This window comes from Penaeus chinensis, chromosome 6 (genome assembly GCF_019202785.1).
Source record: "Penaeus chinensis breed Huanghai No. 1 chromosome 6, ASM1920278v2, whole genome shotgun sequence".
Classification (NCBI taxonomy): Eukaryota; Metazoa; Arthropoda; class Malacostraca; order Decapoda; family Penaeidae; genus Penaeus; species Penaeus chinensis.
In genome coordinates, this window is record NC_061824.1 from 34,643,694 (window position 1) to 34,663,693 (window position 20,000).

Here is a 20,000-nt window from a genome sequence, read left to right on the forward strand (position 1 = left end):
TATTTCGCTTTTAAACAGCATAGCGGAGGTTGTTGCCTTGATATACTTGATTAGTTCATTGGAACTTATCGACTTTAAAAGAATTCTAATGTAATCAGCGTTTAGGATGATAAAGCATAGCGGTTTTCTTCTTTAAAAAGACGGTACTCAACTTGTTCAAAAGCAATAGTGAACACCATTTTGTCATGCACCTTGAAGACAGCCATTTAAACATGCCCTAGAACTTGTACTAGATCTAAATTACCATTTGTTTGAAATCTTTAAATGCCACTTACGAATATTGGTATACATTAAAATTAAAAGCCGGTCTATAAAGGTGGGAATCGTCGGTTAATATGGCGATGTCTGGACTTCTAGAATGGTTAGTAAAACAGAAATGTGCCAGACATCAAAGACCATATAGCATTTTGATGAGTAGTGTGTCGGAAAGGGTAAAACTCAAATAATGATTAGGAGGGGATGAACAGAAGGAAAGACCATGCAAAATAGAGGGCTGCCCAAAGGTAGGGTTATCTAAATTGGGCCTGCCTCCGTCTGTGTCCCCCTCCCCCTCCCTCCCTCCCCCTGACAGTCTGGAAACTTCTTGTACCGGATAATGGGTATACGATTTTCAATAATTCAATCAGTTATTACACATTTTGTGCAATTTTACTATTCTAAAATTAGCGATTTATTTTCTTCATTACAAGGATATATAAATAAAAGAGGACTTTTCTCAATGTTTTTATTTACCAAAAACATTGTCCCACACCTATAGTTATAAGGATTATAAAATAAAGAAATATGATGGGCAAGCTGGGAGGAGCCCCCCTTCTATAAAAAAGTAAAAAGTAACCACTTTCCATACTCCTGGAACACACTCACACTAAATGCTGGATCACTTTACACGGCCAAGTACTACAATAGTGATTTATCCGAAAGGATCAATTATTTGGTAAGCTGGTGCAACCTCCTATCTTAAAACGTTAAAAATATTTATTTTTGACACTTCATTCACCATCTTTGAAGGATTCTTTTGCTTCCTTGCACAAAATTACATGCATTTCCTCTCATACCAATAAAATTATTTTGGGCGCTGTCCAAACTTTTAATGCAGGTCTCAATCTTTAGTATAACATATTCAACAAAAATACAAGAGAAATCACAGCTTTATTCATCTCGACCGCTGGTTGAACAACGGACAAATAAATACCAACAAAGACTCATACAAGACAGCACTTTCCTGGACCCCTTGCCATTCATAGGCAAAGGTCCAGAGGCCAGTCGGTCGCTGAACCCCGATGTTGACCGAGGAGTTCCACAGTATCAATGCCTGTCGTAGCATTTTGTACTAGAGATCAACGAAGCAACAGTAGGTGGCAGTTTGTGGGGGTTCTGGTTTGTCGTGTTGGAGGGCTGCTGCTCCTGCTCTGATGCTGTGTTCTCAAGCAATAGAAAATAAATATACAAATAAAAAATTAACAAAAATAACCGTTGCAGTATCAAGTCCCATGTGCTTCACGGAGACTCTTTAGTAAGGCGCTGTAGGTAGAGCAAAGTAATAGCTTGGAGGCGCCTTCTTGGTTGATAAAACAATAGCATGGCATGGATGGCTCCTTTGTGGTTGGCAGCGTGTGGTTGGTTCACATCTTACTCGAACATTGGCCTGGCTGTGGGGGGGGGAGAAAATAGATTAGGACCGAACTCAAGAACCGTTTTCACTCTAAAGCACAATACAAAAATATAATCAGAAAAGACTTCACTCAACAGAACTACAAGTAAACTCACTAGAAGTCCTGAGTTCTGTAGGCATAATGGTTTAATCCTCATCTTCATCACCAGACTCATCGGACTCTGCAATTAGAAAACGGTTACTCAGTATCCTAATTTTTATAAAAATACTTCAACATGTGTATCCAGTAATTATAAACATATAATTTCCATGAAAGCTTACCCTCCTCAGCATTCTGTAACCACTCCACAAACTTCTTGAGCTGGTCAAGGAAGATTGACTTCCCTTTCGTAGCATGACCATCCTTGTACCACTTGAGGACTGCTTCCTCTGACAAAACTTCAGCTGTAAAATGAGATTACACGATGAGTTTTCTTTTTCATTATTGATAATGAAAGGTAAAAGGAATAGCTATGTTACAGACTTGTTCTAGAACAACTTGTAAAACAATAAACAGATAAACATAATAAAGGCAAATTAAGCAAGCTCAACCATACTCACATTTGTAGAAGAGGATGACAATCTTGTGGAAAACTTTCATGAAATTCATGTTGTCGTAACAGTATTCCTGAACACGAACCAGCAGATTCAACTCTGCGCGGTCAGATCTGGTATTGGCAGCAAACAGGGGGGCATAGACACGCAAATGTTTAAGGGCCTGGTCTGCAACCAACTCCTCTTTCTTGTTCCATTCCATGGCTGCCATTACACTACCCCAAATCTGAAAAAGACAAATTTAATATTAATCAGTAGTTATTAAGAGAGACTGTTTGCAAAGAAAGTCAACATCTGGAATAACACATCCTTGCTAGTCAATTTTTAACTAATTTATCTACATTTACTTTGGCATTTATACATATACACAGAGGAAGTGCATTCTGTTCTTTTATACTTTAAGAAAATTCATTTTTTTAATGGAACAGTCCCTAAGCCATAGGTGAGGGATGGGGAGGGGGTCAGTGGCAGAAAATGGGTTGTATCCAGTTTCAGATACCTAGTCGTTCATAGAATTACCCACACAAACTCCTGCACTGAAAAATTAGGCAATGCACAAAACCCAAAGCATTCCTGTTACTGTATCAGCAGTTTTTACCTTCCATACTGTTCCCAAAGTGAAGAATTTAAAATATGAATAAGAAGAAAAACCCACAAGCCAACTTTCCTAGTTTCTTTCCTAGTAGATAGGATCCAATTTAGACATCTCATAACTGTTATATTTACGGTTCGATGATATTGCTCTTGTGGCAAGCAGATATGTACTTGGATTACACACACAAGCTGTACTGTGCAGTCCTCTTAAGCCTGTTTTTTTTACCCCCCCCCCCCCATCCCGTGAACCCCTTGATATAACAAATCTCAACATCAGTTATCTGTACTTTAATCCTTCTTCATATAGAAGATATCTGTATCTTAAGTGTCAACAACAATGTTTGTGCAGTAGCAAGACAACAAAAGCTTCAGTATATCCATATTAACTAATCAAGTGCAGTGCTGGGACTGAAAATAAAAATAAAAATATTCAACTTACAGCAGACACAATCTGAGGTTCTTGAATATTGTTGTTCTTTGAAATCTCCTGTACCCCAACTATTATGTCTTTCACAGGAGCACCTTCATTTACCTGCTGCTGCAGGTATTTTTGCAGTTCCTTGAGACTGCTCTCCTTTTCCTGTAATTATGAGAAATTGGATTAATTCCAGTAGAGATTAGAGAGGGGTTTACTTTTTGTTCAGGTAGAGGAAAAAAAAAAAAAAAAAAAATCATTCCTGATACTTACCAGAGACCTGTGGATATCAAGTATCTCTGCTAGGCCTTTCTCCCGGAAAAGATTCTTAAAATTCTCATCAGTCCGCTTGTTGGCTTGAAGAAACTCCATTAACCTTGAATCCAAACCTGCTTTGCGTAGCAGTGATCGCACCGTGCTGATATCTTTCAAGTTCTTTGAGGTGAGAAGTACCTGAAGGGGAATATAGCTCTTAAGAAAATATCCGTCTTGTTCAAAGGTATCTCAAATAATCATGGAAGGCCTATCAGTCTCAATGTTAAATCCTAATGAACCTTTAAATGCATTCAAAGAAAAGCCAAGAACAAGCAGTCCACATGCAAATTGTTACATGTGCTGCCACTGTACTTGCTAAATTTGTTTGCACAAAGATGTTTACATGCGCTCTAGTACGTCACCACGCATAGAGCCATACCCCGCAGATCACGGTTTGTTATGGCAGCTATACTCGTGACCCGGCAGAAACAGGTTGACAATACTAACAATTAAAAGGAGAAATCATCCCCAAAAATCTTGGAAATGGATAAACTAATGATATAGGTGAGCTAGTAATTGATATCTTAGCAGCTAAGCACTCTGGAGCCATCTCTGTCAACTAAAACTAAAATAATAATAGACCTGGCATGGATTTTTGCAGTCCCAGTGTTAGTGAATTATCATCTGCCAACTCACCTCACACAAAAAGTCAGCTGCAAGCCCATCCTTGATAAGGTGATCCTGCAGTAGAGTTGCTAGCACCTTCGGGTCGAGCAGCGAGTCGCTCATCCACATGGCAATACAACGAGCCAAGCGGATACGATCACTATCGGTAAACCCTTTGAGGTATACCAGAACCTGAAACAGCACAAATATTAACTGCTGGGGAGAAAAACTGGTGCTATATATCCATTGCTAACAAAATATTCATTTACATCTGACTAATTTCATTCAACAAAAACAATTCTTTAATTGACATGTTAATGGATAAATTTAGGGTTATAACTTTACTAAACCTACTTCACAATTAATTTTAATGTTTACTAGAGAAACATTTGACAATCTTTTTACAATAAAATACTATACGAATCAAATTAAAATTATACACAAACCCAAATTCCCTAAATTTGATTTTCATTGAAAGTTATAGTTAAGTAAAATATATCTGCATGGGTCACTCATTTCAACCAATTCCTAAAACCATCCATGTGTCTACCAAGTCCCTACCTTTTTCATTTCTTCATAGAACATCTTCTCAAGATACTTGTATCTCCTCATCAGCCGGGTGAAAACTGTGGCATAGCCTCGCAGTGTCTCGTATGAGTCATCTGGGGCCTTGAAGATGCACATGTCTGTGCGCACTGGCCCTTGGTCAATGCCATCTTCAGATATTCCCCCACCAGGGGCTGTTGGGGAAAACGTGCTAGGGTTCATAAAAAGTTACCAATAATAAACCAAGAAAGGGGATTGTATAGCATGCTTACCAAGTGAAACATTTTATATTTTCTTACAAAAGGTTTGATACATTTCATAATGAATGCACTTCAATTTCTCTCATCTGCACAATAGTAGAACTTACTGAGGATGCCACCAGCAATTAGGATATCAAAGAGAGTTTCTCCGTAGGTGCGGTACTTAAGCTTGGAACCTGCTTGGTCAAGGTACTTGTTTACGGCCTCTAGATCTGTTCCTGATTTATCGAGACCCTGAAAGTGAACAGAAATTGTTAAGTCATTATAATTGCATTTGGTATTTTATAATCCAAGAACTCTATATGCATACAAATACACCAAACTAGAAACCCAATTTCCCCTCTTCTCAAAGAAAGACAATAAGGGGAGGTGGAGGGGAGGGGAGGGGAGGGGAGGGGAGGGGAGGGGAGGGGGGGGGGGGAGAGAGAGAGAGAGAGAGAGAGAGAGAGAGAGAGAGAGAGAGAGAGAGAGAGAGAGAGAGAGAGAGAGAGAGAGAGAGGGGGGGGGGGGAAGGGGTGGAATGGGTGGGGGAGAAAGAAAACTGGGCATTTGTTCTGTCCATGGAACATTCCATCATAATGCAATGAAAATACACATGAAAATGAAATGTACCCAAAAATTCCAACCACAGGTCTCAAATAAAGCAACTAGCTTGGCAAGGTGTGTGGGGCTCCAAAGCATAAGAGCCGACACACTAGCCGCCAAGTCATTCAGTTGGCTTGTTGCCTGGACCCAACACTCACAGATGACAAGTAAAAATTAACTAAATGCACTTTGCCAATACTATATCTCATACTAGTTTATGACAATTTTAAGTCTTTAAACTCACTAAATCAATAAAAAAAAAAATCAATTCCATTAAACTCAATACCTGGTTCTAAAATACTGAATAGCATTCTAACTATTCCTTAAGATCCAAGTACTAACTTTACCATAAATATGACCTTCTAAAATAGTGCATAATCAAGAGTTAAAACCAATTCCAACATCAATTCATAAAATACTTGCCAGTAAGATTGCATCACGAAACCCCACAGGGTCGTATTTCGCTTTCTCATCTCTCTTTCGAGTCTTAATGCGCTGCCCCTGGAGCGTGGGTTTTTCTGCTTTAGTAGTCATACAACAGACAACTGGAAAGGAAAAAGATTCTATAAACGAAAGGGAAAAAAAAAAAAAAAAAAAAAAAAATTAACACCTACTACCAAAGGAATACTTTCTGCTAAGATTCATATTATATCTTTAATGAGAAATTCTAGGAACCTTAAACACTTTGCTAATTTATGAACTCATAATTGTTTACAACTTGAAGAATCTTAAAATATTCCAAGCATCATCTTTAGCCATGACCAACTTTTAAATCCTCATCTTTCTGTTACAGCAACAGAATACCAATTACAAATGCTAATTACAATTTAAATCCACTTCTAAATGATCAAATACAAAAGTGTGTGCATCCATCCAAGCCAGCAAAAAAAGAAAAAAAAGAAATAAATAAAAATGGAGTGAGACGAGATGCGACCGGATATTATGGAAAGCGTTTATCCTGCCCACTTGTCAAGACATTTCCTCCAAGGGAATTCCCGGTAGCTACAAACCTCCTGCCTTTCAGTGACTGACAAGACAGCTTGTACAGCAGTGTGTATGTGTGTATGCGCACATTACATTACATTACATTTAAAGCACTAGATGTTGAGATGAAATTCAGGCAGGAATGGGAAAGGAAAAGGATGTGATGCCATTCCAAATTGTGACTGAGAGGACTAAGTACTAAAAATAAATATATGAATATATATGGCACTAAGCTTTATCTCTCTGCAAGAATAGTGAAACTGGTCAACTCTACATCATTCTCAGTCAATTCATTATACTAACAATTCAAGACAAAATTAAAATGTTTTTAAAAACGGTACTTCCCCTTAATGAATTTAACAACTTTCTGAAATTAACACTCCAACTGGCAAGTTTGGACTAAAATGCATTCAAACCTTATCAGTGATTTAATACTAAAACTACAGAAGAAATACTGGATATGGATAAATTTTTCTAAGAAAAAAAAAAAATAAATAAAATACAATTTAACTCTTTCACCTAATAGCAAACTATCACATCTTACTTGACTAGCCTACTAGCAACTGTATAAATGTAAAATTGAAGTGACTGCATTTTTCTTAATTAAAACTGTTCAAACATATTCAATCACAATGTGCCATGCTCAATTCATGCATGGTTATCAAAAAGGGCAATTCAGCAACAAAACAATCACACCATTAGTTTAAGCACTGGCAAAACCCACACTTGTTTAATGTCTTGGTTAAAATGACAGCTGTGCAATGCTCAGCTTTAGGAGTGTCACATAAGCAGGTTAAACAAAAAAGGTCATGTAAGCTAGCCATCAAGGCAAGCAGGTGAGGCAGACAGGCAGGCAAGCAAGCATGCAAACAGGCAGGTAGACCACAGAAGGTAGAGTAACACTACAAAGCATTATTTAAGGAGATCTGTAGTTACCAAGACTCCAGTACTCAAATCAATGCGCCTCCAGTTCACAAAGGCACCCTATGGAGTTCACTGCAGGTGTTAGCATTTCATTATACTGGAGCAACTCTCTCTCCTTGACAAATATTTAGGGTAACAGAAGGATTTCTCCACCCACATTCCATGTCACTGGATGCCACAATATATAAAATTATTTTAATGGGCCATGGACTTCAGGTATCTACTTCCTCTGATAAAGTTTTCATAATAAAATCTATAATATTCCCCTCAATACATTCAACATATTGAAATATCACTAATGGAGTGTTTACAATATACTGGTGTTCAGGCCCAAAATTAGGAATCAACACTGATACTTTATCAAATATCAGATATGTAAGCCCATTCTTTTCAATACGACAAAAAATAATAAAATAATATAGTACTTGTAGTAGTATCTTCAAATCCTTAATCTTTAAACTGCATTCAGGACAGGTTCTCAAAGAAAATCTCATGACCAAGCACAAGTACAACATACCTATGCAAACCAAAACCACAAAACATTCAGCCACCCTATAATACACAAATGTTGGTCCCACATCCAACACACAGGAATATCCACGTATATTAAGTAGATTATAATAAAGTCAGGATGTAGATAAGGTGGTCATTTCCCCCCTTAATCTTGACCTCCGCTGATAGCAGTAGTTTCTAACAGGAGTCTGCTAACTGGGAATTAATGAGATATACATCTTCAAATTCACAAATCCTGATCTGTTAAATAAAATGATTTCAATCTTGTTTCTATATATGATGAATGGAATTCCTTTCACACTTACATAGAATGAAATACCACTGACCTATGACAGTAAACCCCTAATGTAATTAGCATTTTAGTAACAAAAAAAATCTAAAGACTAAGAGGTTTTTCAATCAATGCACTTGTTAAGAATTGGGATATTTTTACCTTAGTTTAATCTCTTGCACACCAATGAAAGGTCAACTCAATTATATTCAATGCATAAAAAGGCCACATACCTCGGATTTCTGTTGTGCACACCAATGCAAGTTTTTGTACCTTGATGAATTTAGTATTATCCCCATAACCATTTTAGTTTTATTTCTGTGGAATACTCATATCAGGGAAACTCAAATAGTGCTAATAACTTGCTTCTGAATTGCACAATTTATACTGAAAACTAACTTTGCTAGTAAATGCCTGAGAATGCGTGTCACTTCTTAAACGAAATACCAAAACTTACTGAGACACTGCACACTCCCCAATTCCATATCACAATTTATTCAACATTATACTGCCATGACTGGGCCTGCCCTTTGGACACTGCCTAAGGGCAGGATTGGCAATAACAAAATACCCTTCAGAGACGGAGTCCCTAAAACAGATACTGAAATTAGATTTTTTTATATATTCACACACATGTAACTATAAGACTATCAAAAAAACCCAAAACTAATCTTTCCTACCATTTATCTATTCCCTAGGCAGGACCTGTACGAGGGTGTTGTGGTCAGTCTCTGAACAATGATATGCAGCGGATATTTTGTTAACCCAATGGTGACGGGTCACGGCTATCGCCGTCATAACAATACGCACGATGTGCGGCGTGCGGCTGTCCGCAGCGGCGCCGCGCCAAAACGCCCCGAGGCAATGATTCGGCTTGATGGACCGATATCATGCGCTCGGAGTCGGCGCGCTGCCGCCGTTCGCCAGAGCGTAGAGTTTTTTTTAATTTGCTATACCCGGCGCCATTGGGTTAATAAATATGAAGTCGCAGAAGCTGTACCCATGTTTAAAACCCTTATGCTCTACATGATGGTATAGTAGTATAGTAATTTAGAGCTAAGACTTGGGAGTACCAAATGGAATTAACCCCTTAACGATGGGTCACATCTATAGACGTCAAAACAAACCGCTTGAAATATGGCATGCGGCTGTATGCTTCGGTGCGCCAAAGCACTACGAGTCAGTGATTCAGCTTAATGTACCGAACTCCCCCACTGTAAGTCAGCGCGTTGCCATTGATCACCAGAGCGTAGTTTTTTTGTTTTCTTCACCAGCAAAGCTGCAAGGGGCACTTTTGGCAACCCTTTCCCTTTACTTGTGGCATTACCATTCGTGTCTGCCGATCGTTTTTTTTTTTAACTAACAACTGCATCTTTCATTTGCCCAAGCTTAGTGTATTCATACCATAATTATCCATATTTATTGCATGAAATTTGAGGAATATACATTTAATAAATAGACCTTTGCACAATACAAATCATAAATGTCAAAAGCACTATTTCTATGAATGAATGATCACGACCTACATGCACCAAGACTTGTTTATCCAGGGTTACCAAGGTGTTTATGCAAGGTTACTTAAGCAGTTCAGTTTACTGAAAGGTGAGGGAAGATTAAATTTAATTATAGGAGGAAAGTAGAAATTTGGTCTGCTTGATGTATTTCCCAATCTATTATATTTCTTTCACATCTCTGCTTCTGCTTTTAAATTTGGAAATTCTGTACAGTATGGACATGCTCACCTGAGACTAAATCCCCAATTATGTCACAATTCACTCAACAATCTTGCTGTGACTGGGCGTGCCCAACTACCTGAAGGGAGGGTTGATGAGGGGGTTATGCCACCCAAAGGCACCCAAGAAACATCTTCCCTCACATGCATAGCAATATGGTGCTGAAACTTGGGAGCACAGAGTGGACTTAGGCTGTGAGTAGCACTTTCTCTAATCTATCTTTATTTGCATCTGCAAAATATTTAGTGTACAAATGACAATCTTCCCTCTTATAAAATCTTCAATTTGCCCTAGCTTACGGTGTCCATACCATAAAGAATAACCAATGAAATTTTCCATTGTCTACAAGACTTTAGTCTTAAATTTTCTATAAGTACAGTTCTTTTGTATACTTTAATCTTTAACCCTTTACGGATGGGTCACATGTACAAGCATCATAACATACCACTTGGTCTAAGGGGTACACCAGAGTGCGTGGAGCAGGAAAATCACTACTAATATACTCCCGTGCCCAGTGTCTGGACATTGCCAGAAATCACCACAGTTTATGATGCTATGATACTCATTGGTATCGGGATATAAAATATTACTTACCAAGCCGACCTTCAGGGGGTAATATTGACGACCATAACCACAAATGTAACTCGTGTTACTGTAAATGCTAATTAGAGTAACAGAGGGAAATGAACAGTACCATCTTATAAAGCATAAACAAACAAACAGGTACAGTTGCTGCAGCCTCAGTTCCACAAACCGAAAATATCTCCCATACGCACATCACCATTTAGGGACTTAGTCCACAACACTATTACACAGGCACAGTTCCTAATAATGGATTTTTTTTTTTAACTTAGCACAAAATGCTAATAAAAATGGGTAAAGGTAGAGTCCCCCCCCCCCCCTCTTCTAGAGAATAAATAGAAGGTAGAAGTTAGGTTTGGACTTTTGGGTCTCTGGAGGAGAGTAACAAATACCCTTTTAATAAAATCCATTAACCTAGAAATACATGATGAACCACCACATCCAAAAGAATCCAAAATTACTTCAATGATCAATAGAACTATGTACAGTACAACCTTAACATCTGCATGTATACCAACTGACCTTGCAGCCTTCAGGTTCTAGTAAACCTAATTTCACAAATTTTGACAAGGAAGCACTTGCTATTTTCCATGACAATTATTCAATCATTTGCAAGCTGTATCTTTTCAGAATATACGGTTTGTTGGCCTTTGCTGAAACAAGATTTTTATCAAGGACAAAACTGTTGGTCTTACACAGATCAAGTATTTTGATAACCAGTCAATAAGGGGTGGATGGCACATGGGGTATTTGTTACCAAGAGCAATGGGTATAGGTAAAGTTCTGACTAGCCGTCTTTAAACCGGAAAAAATTATATGCATGTGATAGAGCAAATAAATCTAAGAAACTTATCTTCTATGAACTTCCGTCGCAAATCAGAAATAACGAAGTTATTGGACACGCAAGTGTCACAGAGCCCCAAATGAAAAACTATCTCAATATTTTAAAAATCGCCATCCGATATCCTTTCCTACTTTTTGTAAACAAAACAATGATACCGTTTTATTTTGGTTCATTTATTGTAATACTTTCATTTCGTAACTACAAAAATTCCCCATAAACTTACATGAAGGTGATTTTCTTTCTACATTAAAATGTCTGACAATACACGAGTAATACCATCATAAAATCGAGTATTTACAGTAATTATGACATTTCTTACTCTGCGCAAATCGATGTGTATGGTCCATATTACGGGCAAGAGGGAACTGAAGAATTGCGCGCGATTTTCAAAATCAACAATGTTACCGCATGAACAGCGCACGAAACCTTTTGAAACTTTTATTCAATACCACATCCGCGTGACATTTGTCACGAAAGCCAAAAGCATTACAGGAAATGCTATAAACCAATCACAAGGCAAGGAAAGCAAATATACCAAATCTTTGCTCAAAATGGATCTCAGGTGCGTAGGTTGTGACCCGCATTACTATAGAGTTATATCTGATTATTTTGAAGAAAAAAAATGATAACGCTGTAGAGTTCCTGAGAGCACACGGTGTTTTGCCAAGAGCGGTAAGTTGCCCGCATTGCGATTTACCTTGCAAATATCGTGAAGATCGACATATATGGTATTGTGGCAGAGGAAAAAATAGCAAAGACAAAACGGCGTAAAAGTTGCGTTTTATCGACCAGCGATTACAAAGGCACGTTTCTAAGCCAACTAGCGTAGATTGGAGGAGTTTTTGTTCTGAAGTAACCGAATATTGGTTACAAAATCAAAATTCAATAGGAGGTGCCGGTGTAATACTTGAGATAGACGAGACGCTGCTCGTGCGCCGTAAGTATAAGAGGGGCAGACAGTTGAGCCAGGTCCCGGGCGAAGCTAGAACTTAAAGAAGAAGAGCCAGGTGTGGGTCTTTGGGGGTATTGAGCGTGTGAGTAAAAGGAAATTAATTGTGCCATTGGTTGACACTGACCGCAGTGCAGACACGCTCATACCCCTTATTAAGAAATATATAAAACCAGACAGTGTGATATACGGTGATGGATGGGCTGCCTACCGTAACCTACAACACCATGGTTACATGGTGTTGAAAAAGAATTGATTAATTCATGTTTTTCACAAGCGGCAGAATTATACACGCCGCAAGGCGGGAAAGAAAGAATTCTTCCGTCACCCCCCCCCCCCCCCCCACAGTTCCTCTGGATGGTAGTTCTTCAGAGAGCGATTAAAATCGGGTAAGAGCTCACACTTACCTGATTGCTTGTATGCATATGGTAAAATAAAACCTAATACAAAGCAAATACCTTTTTTCGCGCACGTAAAGACATATTTCTTCTGAAATACCGATAATAAATTATTAATGTGTGAAACAGTAAGACAAGGACACCATGTATAACGACCAATTACTGACAACTTGGCGATTACAGACTGAGAAATTCTAGCCAATGAAAACTTCAGGCAATGACGTCACAGTTTTCTGACCAATCAAAAACAGTTTTTTCGGAAAGCCCTGCCCTCGCCCATGGAAAACCTTTAGTGTGTATCTGTCCGGTGGTCAAGGAAGTGTACGTGTGAAAAAAAAATATAGTAGCCGGCAGAAATGTTTACAAATTGCGAAATACACGTATAACTGGAAATATTGCTACGCCGAGGACGTGTTATTGTAAAACTTAATAACGGAGACGGGACGATATAAGGTTAGTAAAATTTAAGTAACGTTTAACGAGAACCGGCGAAATCTACATAGTTATTGCACGAAGTACATTTCAAGTAATAAGCCAATTATTGTAATAAAAATGCATACTTTTAATAGGATAATAATACATGCATTATTAATACAAATTATTTCCGATTTGGCTATTGCAACCGACCGCAGTGGGTGTCGTGGCCGCGCGCGACGAAATCAGGCTAAAGCTTTCATAATTCCGCGGGACGAGCAATAAGGCTTGGCTGCGCGGCCTGAAGCCTCGCCACGGCCTCCGAAGTATTTTCGGCTCAGGCAAAGGTCAATAAGTTCCATCTTACATTTTAAGACCAGTATAAGTATTGAACGGTTACCATATTTGACGACAATCATCACTAAAGTTTGCAAGGTGTGTTACAAAAATGTGTAAGTTTTTTGTTTGAGAATAAAATTCACGGAGACTGCGTGTGCCGTTGCGGCACGGTCTCCGTGCGCGACACGTAACTGTCAGTAGCGCTTTTTTTTGTTTCTTTGCTTTGTATTTATTATCGCAGTCAATCAAAATACCGTTGTTATTTGAGGAACTATTAATGAAGCTTGTGTATGAATTTGAAACGGTCATCTGGAAACTTTCGAAACGCATTTTCATATTGAAAAGTTGATTGTGCCCAAACATGGTTTGATTCATTTGTATTGTCCGTCAATCAGGCAAAAAATAATCCTGGATTTAACCGCCGAATTGTATACCGTAATTGCATAGGTGAAACATGGCCACTGTCCCCGTAGAGTTTCAGCAAACCCGATTTTAAGTTAATTTAGTGTTTTTCTTGTTTTTCTGTGTGTAAATCATGCTAATTACCCCCCCTTAATACAGTGCGAAGCCGAATCTTACACATTTGATCAACTTTGCCGTCGGGGAATACAAGTTCCGCTACTCATCAACGAGTCAAATGCGACGGAAAGCAACAGCATAACAGCGTTAAACTACGAGGGGAGATTACACTCCAAAAAAAGTGGTTTCGAAAGTCGGAGGCTGGATGAAACTTAACATTTACCGAGCAATGTACCCTCTAGAGTGCCAAAACCAGGGCATCATGCAAACCCAAAACAGCAGGAGTCACCTGTACTCCCCACTATTAGTACTTCGTATTGACTTGCACAAAATGCCAACTAGCTGTGTTACGGTGTTGTGGACTTGGTCTGAGTGGTGATATGCAGCATCTCGTTTTGCAGTCAATAGGAAGCCACAGCAGCAGTTTGCCATCTTATGGAGCATAAAGGCAGTGTCCATTTCCATGTATCTCTTGGCATCACTCACTATAACACTGACCAGATATAGTAAATGCTAAGAGCCAGTGATTCCAAGGGCCAAGAACTCCAGACCAAACATTTTGGCAAGAAAAATCTTTCAATGCTTAGGGTAAGTGTAGGTGGTCTGTTCCCCTCTGCCATTTGATGAAACGAGAAGGTCCTCTTCAATTTATATTCCATCCATTGCAGATGATCACATGTGGCTTTGAACATATCAAATAAAAAGTATTGCAAAAATAGACATAGCCATCTTATATAGAGGATAACAAATAGAGTAATAAACATAGGCACAGCTACTGCAGCCTTATGTTTAACGCGAAATGAGGAAATATTCGCTGCATATTACAACTCAGAGACTAAGTCCACAACGCCCTCACACAGCAAGACTTCTTAAAGTTAAGTTTTCTGCGAGTTGGCATGAAGTATTAATAAAGGAAATAGAAAAAGGAAATAGAATTCAAGAAATGTTTGCATTTTCTAGTTCCTATAATACCCTGATTTTGGGACTTGCATCTCTGAAGGGTGCCAGAGAGCAACACAAGGGCTAATAAAGGGGGGTACAGGGGGGGTTGCCCCAGTCTAGGGAATGAATAGAAGGTAGGAAAGGTTAGGTTTGAACTTTGGGTTTGCATGACACCCGCTTCATCTATGAAGTGTACGTCACTCAGTAACAAATAACTACCCAGCTAACCAGAACGTGTAACTTGTGAGAGTTTAGACTAAAAATCCCAGTGGTTTATAAATTGGAACTTCTCACTTATAATGCAAGTGAGACTAGCCAAAATCTGTGGCAGAAAATGTACAAGACCTGTGAATCCAAACAATCACTAGTCTTTCTGCCGAGTTTTGGCAAAGGCTAATAAATCCTTCACCACAAACATTCTGCAAAACAGTAGCATTACAAACTCCCATGCACTGCCCACTTCCTACTGAACCACATGACCACCAGCTGTTCAGATGGACTATCTCAAAAAATGAATTATGAATTCAAGCCTTTGTTGTTCTTTCTTCTCAAAACAAATGGCTCTAGAATTTCAATTATTCTAACTATATTCAATCTTTTAACCATCCTCCTCCAAACTACAAAACTACTGCTATATGACCCAAGTTTCTTATGAAACACGACCACACAATTATGGCAACAAGGAGGGGGGAAAAAAAAAAAAAAAAGATGAATCTTGTACCACAAAGGCAACACCCGATAAAGCTGGGAGCAAGAAGGAACATTCAAGAAAAGAAATTATATAAACCAAAGACCCATTACCAAGCAGTTTCCCCAGTAATGCATATTCAAGCAACCTTTCTTTTTCCCCCTTTTTTCATTTTAATCCCCCCCCCCCCCCATCTCTTTTTTAAGCTTTCCCTCCAAACCCAAAAAGTGTTTTACGAGTTAAGTCTTGGGGTCGTTTGAGGGCAGTTTGTAACCAACCCACACCAACATTCCAACATTGCCGGGAAATCACCGCTCTTTCAGAAACTTTGCAGAGCTTTTACATAGAGGCTGACCTTTGAAAATTCTACGAAATTTTGAGATTTAACATTTGATAATTTTCTCCTAAAAAATAATCACCTTCCATCCCTCCCTTCCCCTTCCAAATTATAACAGATTCCAGGCATTTGTCACCGAGAGCAACGCAAACTCCCAAGTCCCATAAAGCAGGCCATCATGCAAACCCAAAACCCAAAACTAACATTCCCTACCTCCTATTTATTGGCAATTCACTTCTATTTAAAGAAACCATGACATTAAAAACTCTGGCTGGGCAAAGAACTTAAGTCTCAGAGCGCCAATTTGCAATTTTCATTATTCCGCTGTAAATACCTGCTGTACATTATTTTTTATGCTCTATAAGATGGCATCATCCATATCCCTCTATCTCTGGGCGTCGCTCTCGGTGACATTAACCCAATTCTAATAAAAAAAATAAGAAAAATCTTGAATACCCAATAGAGAAAAAAAAAATTAAATCCCATGGGCGGATACCCGAAGGCGTGACCGAGGGAGCCGGCACAGAAAGCTTCGACCGAACTACAAGAAAGCACTTTAAAATTTTTCGTTTCTGCAATTTCGGTTTATATCAAGATCAACTTAGCAACAATGGCCGCTCGAGGGGGGGGGGGGAGAAGGAGGAGGAGAACATGACATTTCACGGCTATTTCACGGCTATTTCCCCCCTCTTTCGGCCCTCCTCAGCCCGGACTCCGCCACGCCGCCGCCCTCCCGCCCCCGGGGCCTGGCGAAGGGCGGGCCCGACGCGCCGGGGACGGAATTCTCGCCGAAATTCGAACCCGCGAGGAAACGTCACTCGGCCCAGGCTTCCCGACACGGCTCCCCATCTCTAAAACCCCGGATTTCCAGCCCGTGCCCAGCCCTACGCCCTAGATTTTAGCTTCCCCGGCAATGTTGCAGTGAAGGTCGCATGCACAAACCGAAAACCCAGATGCAATACTTACAAAAAATAAACAAAACTAAAGAAAGAAAACCTTTGCACGAGCTGCGGCTGAACAACGCGTGGAAATGTACGCTCGAACATCCGGGACCCCGAGACTCCCCGGCGGCCGAGAGTGGTCGATAACCCTTCCTGCTCTATTTCGCCCTTTTTCTACCCGCTTTACCCCTTTATTACCTCAAGTTTGGAGTAATTTGTGAGTTTTTTGGGAGGCCAGTGTCGGTGAGGGGGTTTTAAGGTGTTGATTTTTGGAGAAATGGGAGTTTACTTCATTTATGGGTGTTTTCGACTCGATTGTTCTTGCCTTGTTATGACTCATCGGTTGAGTGGCGCGAGATTCAAAGAAAGGACTTTCTTTCGTAAAATTCAATTAGTCATTCCTGTATGAATATTATACGCTCTTGTTTTTAGTGTAGACTGCATTTTATTTTCTCTCCCATTTCGCCCCTTTTTTTGTATTACATTTTGGAGTCCTCTAGAGGGGAAAATCCTATTTCTATTGAATTTGTATTTGAAAAATGCTCGAGTTAACCTTTAAAACCGTCTCATTTCTTAGAATTCTTCATGCATTCCACATATTTCTCCTAATTTTGTTTATAATAACAAGAAGTGAAAAAAGGATTTAAGTGAAAATGATCAGAGTACATACATTACAAAAGTTCATACATATAATCACATATGATGATATATATATATATATATATATATATATATATATATATATATGAACACGTGTATAAAGCAAAGATAACAAACACAAAATGAACAAAGAAAAATACATACACACATACACATGTGTTTGAGAATGTGCGTTTATGCGCGTGTGTGTGTAAGCGTGAGTGCGTTCGCGTATTTATTGACTTTTACGCACATTCATTTACATACCCTTTTCATACATCGTTTAAATCACAGTTTTTAAATCACAGTTGCATATAATTTCTCTCTAATGAAGCAATTAACCTGGCGATTGCATCATGCAGTGAAAGCATCCACAACGTGACCTACCGACTCGAGCTGTACGCGAGTATAAATATCGATTCTCTCTCTCTCTCCCTCTCCCTCTCCCTCTCCCTCTCCCTCTCCCTCTCCCTCTCCCTCTCCCTCTCCCTCTCCCTCTCACTCTCACTCTCCCTCTCAGTCACTCACTCTCTCTCTCTCTCTCTCTCTCTCTCTCTCTCTCTCTCTCTCTCTCTCTCTCTCTCTCTCTCTCTCTCTCTCTCTCTCACACACACACACACACACACACACACACTCTCTTTCTCTCTCTCTCTCGGTCTAGTATCTGCACTATCAATATCACTTCAAATATCAAGATGTGAAAAACATGCGCCCTCTCTCTCTCTCTCTCTCTCTCTCTCTCTCTCTCTCTCTCTCTCTCTCTCTCTCTCTCTCTCTCTCTCTCTCTCTCTCTCTCTCTCTCTCTCTCTCTCTCTCTCTCTCTCTCTTCCTCGTATTATTTAATATATGGCTGTCTGTATATCAGTTGATCTGTAAAATTGTGCGTGTGCGTGCGTGCGTGTGTGTGTGTGTGTGCGTGTGCGTGTGCGTGTGCGTGCGCGTGTGCGTGTGCGTGCGCGTGTGCGTGTGGGCACATATATGCATTACTATTTAACCGCCCATTACCCTATTAACCTCGCTAATTATCCACTTGCTATCTTACAAATCACACTTCTCCCAGTCTATGTCTGTTCGTCTATTCACGTAACATACCTAAACTATCGAAAAATGAAATTGATAATAACAGTAATGCTGTCATGCTACTGCAGTTACTACCATTAACAATACTGATGATAATGATAATGATAATATTGATATTGGTAATAATAACGATAACAATAATAATAATAACAATAACAATATTGATGATAATAGTGATAATAACAATGGTTATGGTCATTGTTACCATTATCTTTGCTATTATTATCATTATTAGGGTTGTTGTTATTGGTGTTAACATTATCATTAGTTTTGTTAATGTTGTTACTTTCATTAAGATACATATATACATACATATATATCACTAATTTCATTTCTGTCATTATTATTATTTTCATCATCATCATTGTTGCCATTATTATTATAATTATTATTATTGTTATTATTGCCATTGTTGTTATTATCATTATCGTTATTGTTATCATTATTATCATTTTTGTTACCATTCTTTTTATCACCATTATTATTATAGTTATGAGTGTTATAATTATTATTATTAGCATCATTATTATAATTATTATCATCATTATGATAATCATCTTCATCATTATCATCATCATTATTACTATTATTATCATCATTATCATCATTACAAAAAAAACAAAAAACAAACAAACCGCAGAGCTTATCCCAAAACACTGAAACAAAGAATGTTAATAAAAAACAAAAAGTATGACACGCTTCCTTCCTTTGTCTCAAACAAAGAAAAAAACGAAAAAAAAACAAAACAAAACAAAACAAAAATAATAAACAGAGAAAGAGAAAAAGAAAAGAAGAGAGAAAATAACACATAAACGCTATCTATTTCTATAAGAATTCTAACCTCTTGATATGACGTATTTCCCACCGGTTACCAGCTACTCTCTCGAATGACGTCACTGTGGCACTGCGTAATAAAGGAAAAGGGTTGTGGGAGGGAGGGGGGGGGGAGACAAAGAGAGACAGAGAAAGAAAGAAAAAGAATTGGGGAGGGGGGACAGGAAGAGGGTATATTAGTATGCATAGCTGGGGGGGGGGAGAAGGGGGAGAAGGGGGGAGGTGAAATTTATCAAGTGTGTGCAAGTGGTGGAGAGAGAGACAGAAGAAAGGGGGGAGAGAGAGGAAAGGGGGGAGAGAAAGAGAGAGGAAGGAAGGGGGGAGAGAGGAAGAGGGATGAAGGGGGGGAGAAAGAGGGAGGGATGAAGGGGGGTAGAGAGAGAGGAAGGGGAAAGAGAGAGAGGGAGGATTTGGGAGAGAGAGAGTGAGAGGGAGGATTTGGGAGAGAGAGAGAGAGAGGGAGGATTTGGGAGAGAGAGAGTGAGAGGGAGGAGGAGAGAGAGAGAGAGAGGGAGGAAGGGGAGAGAGAGAGAGGGGGAGGA

General features: G+C 39.1%; 1 protein-coding gene across 2 annotated transcripts; it reads right to left on the minus strand.

Annotated features, from left to right (window-relative positions):
- Positions 1-710: 710 nt before the first annotated feature.
- LOC125026300 (protein krasavietz-like) lies at positions 711-17,066 on the minus strand. Of its 2 annotated transcripts, none has more exons than XM_047614635.1 (11): positions 16,961-17,066; positions 5,951-6,072; positions 5,050-5,176; positions 4,698-4,876; positions 4,167-4,328; positions 3,489-3,668; positions 3,240-3,380; positions 2,213-2,432; positions 1,934-2,056; positions 1,768-1,833; positions 711-1,649 (listed from the first exon to the last, which is right to left on the minus strand). In XM_047614635.1, exons 2-10 carry the CDS (start codon positions 6,059-6,061, stop codon positions 1,799-1,801), a joined length of 1,278 nt encoding a protein of 425 aa, XP_047470591.1. In that variant the 5' UTR covers positions 6,062-6,072; positions 16,961-17,066; the 3' UTR covers positions 711-1,649; positions 1,768-1,798. The 2 variants fall into 2 exon arrangements, with proteins under 2 accessions (XP_047470591.1, XP_047470592.1); XM_047614636.1 differs by having other exon boundaries at positions 16,931-17,028.
- Positions 17,067-20,000: the final 2,934 nt, after the last annotated feature.

Coding starts and splice junctions, on each gene's coding strand:
- LOC125026300 (XM_047614635.1), bottom strand. CDS start 6,061: ATGACTACTAAAGCAGAAAAACCCACGCTCCAGGGGCAGCGCATTAAG. Junction 3,381..3,488: donor TTGATATCCACAGGTCTCTG/GTAAGTATCAGG, acceptor TCATAATTACAG/GAAAAGGAGAGCAGTCTCAA. Junction 2,433..3,239: donor AACCTCAGATTGTGTCTGCT/GTAAGTTGAATA, acceptor TGTCTTTTTCAG/ATTTGGGGTAGTGTAATGGC.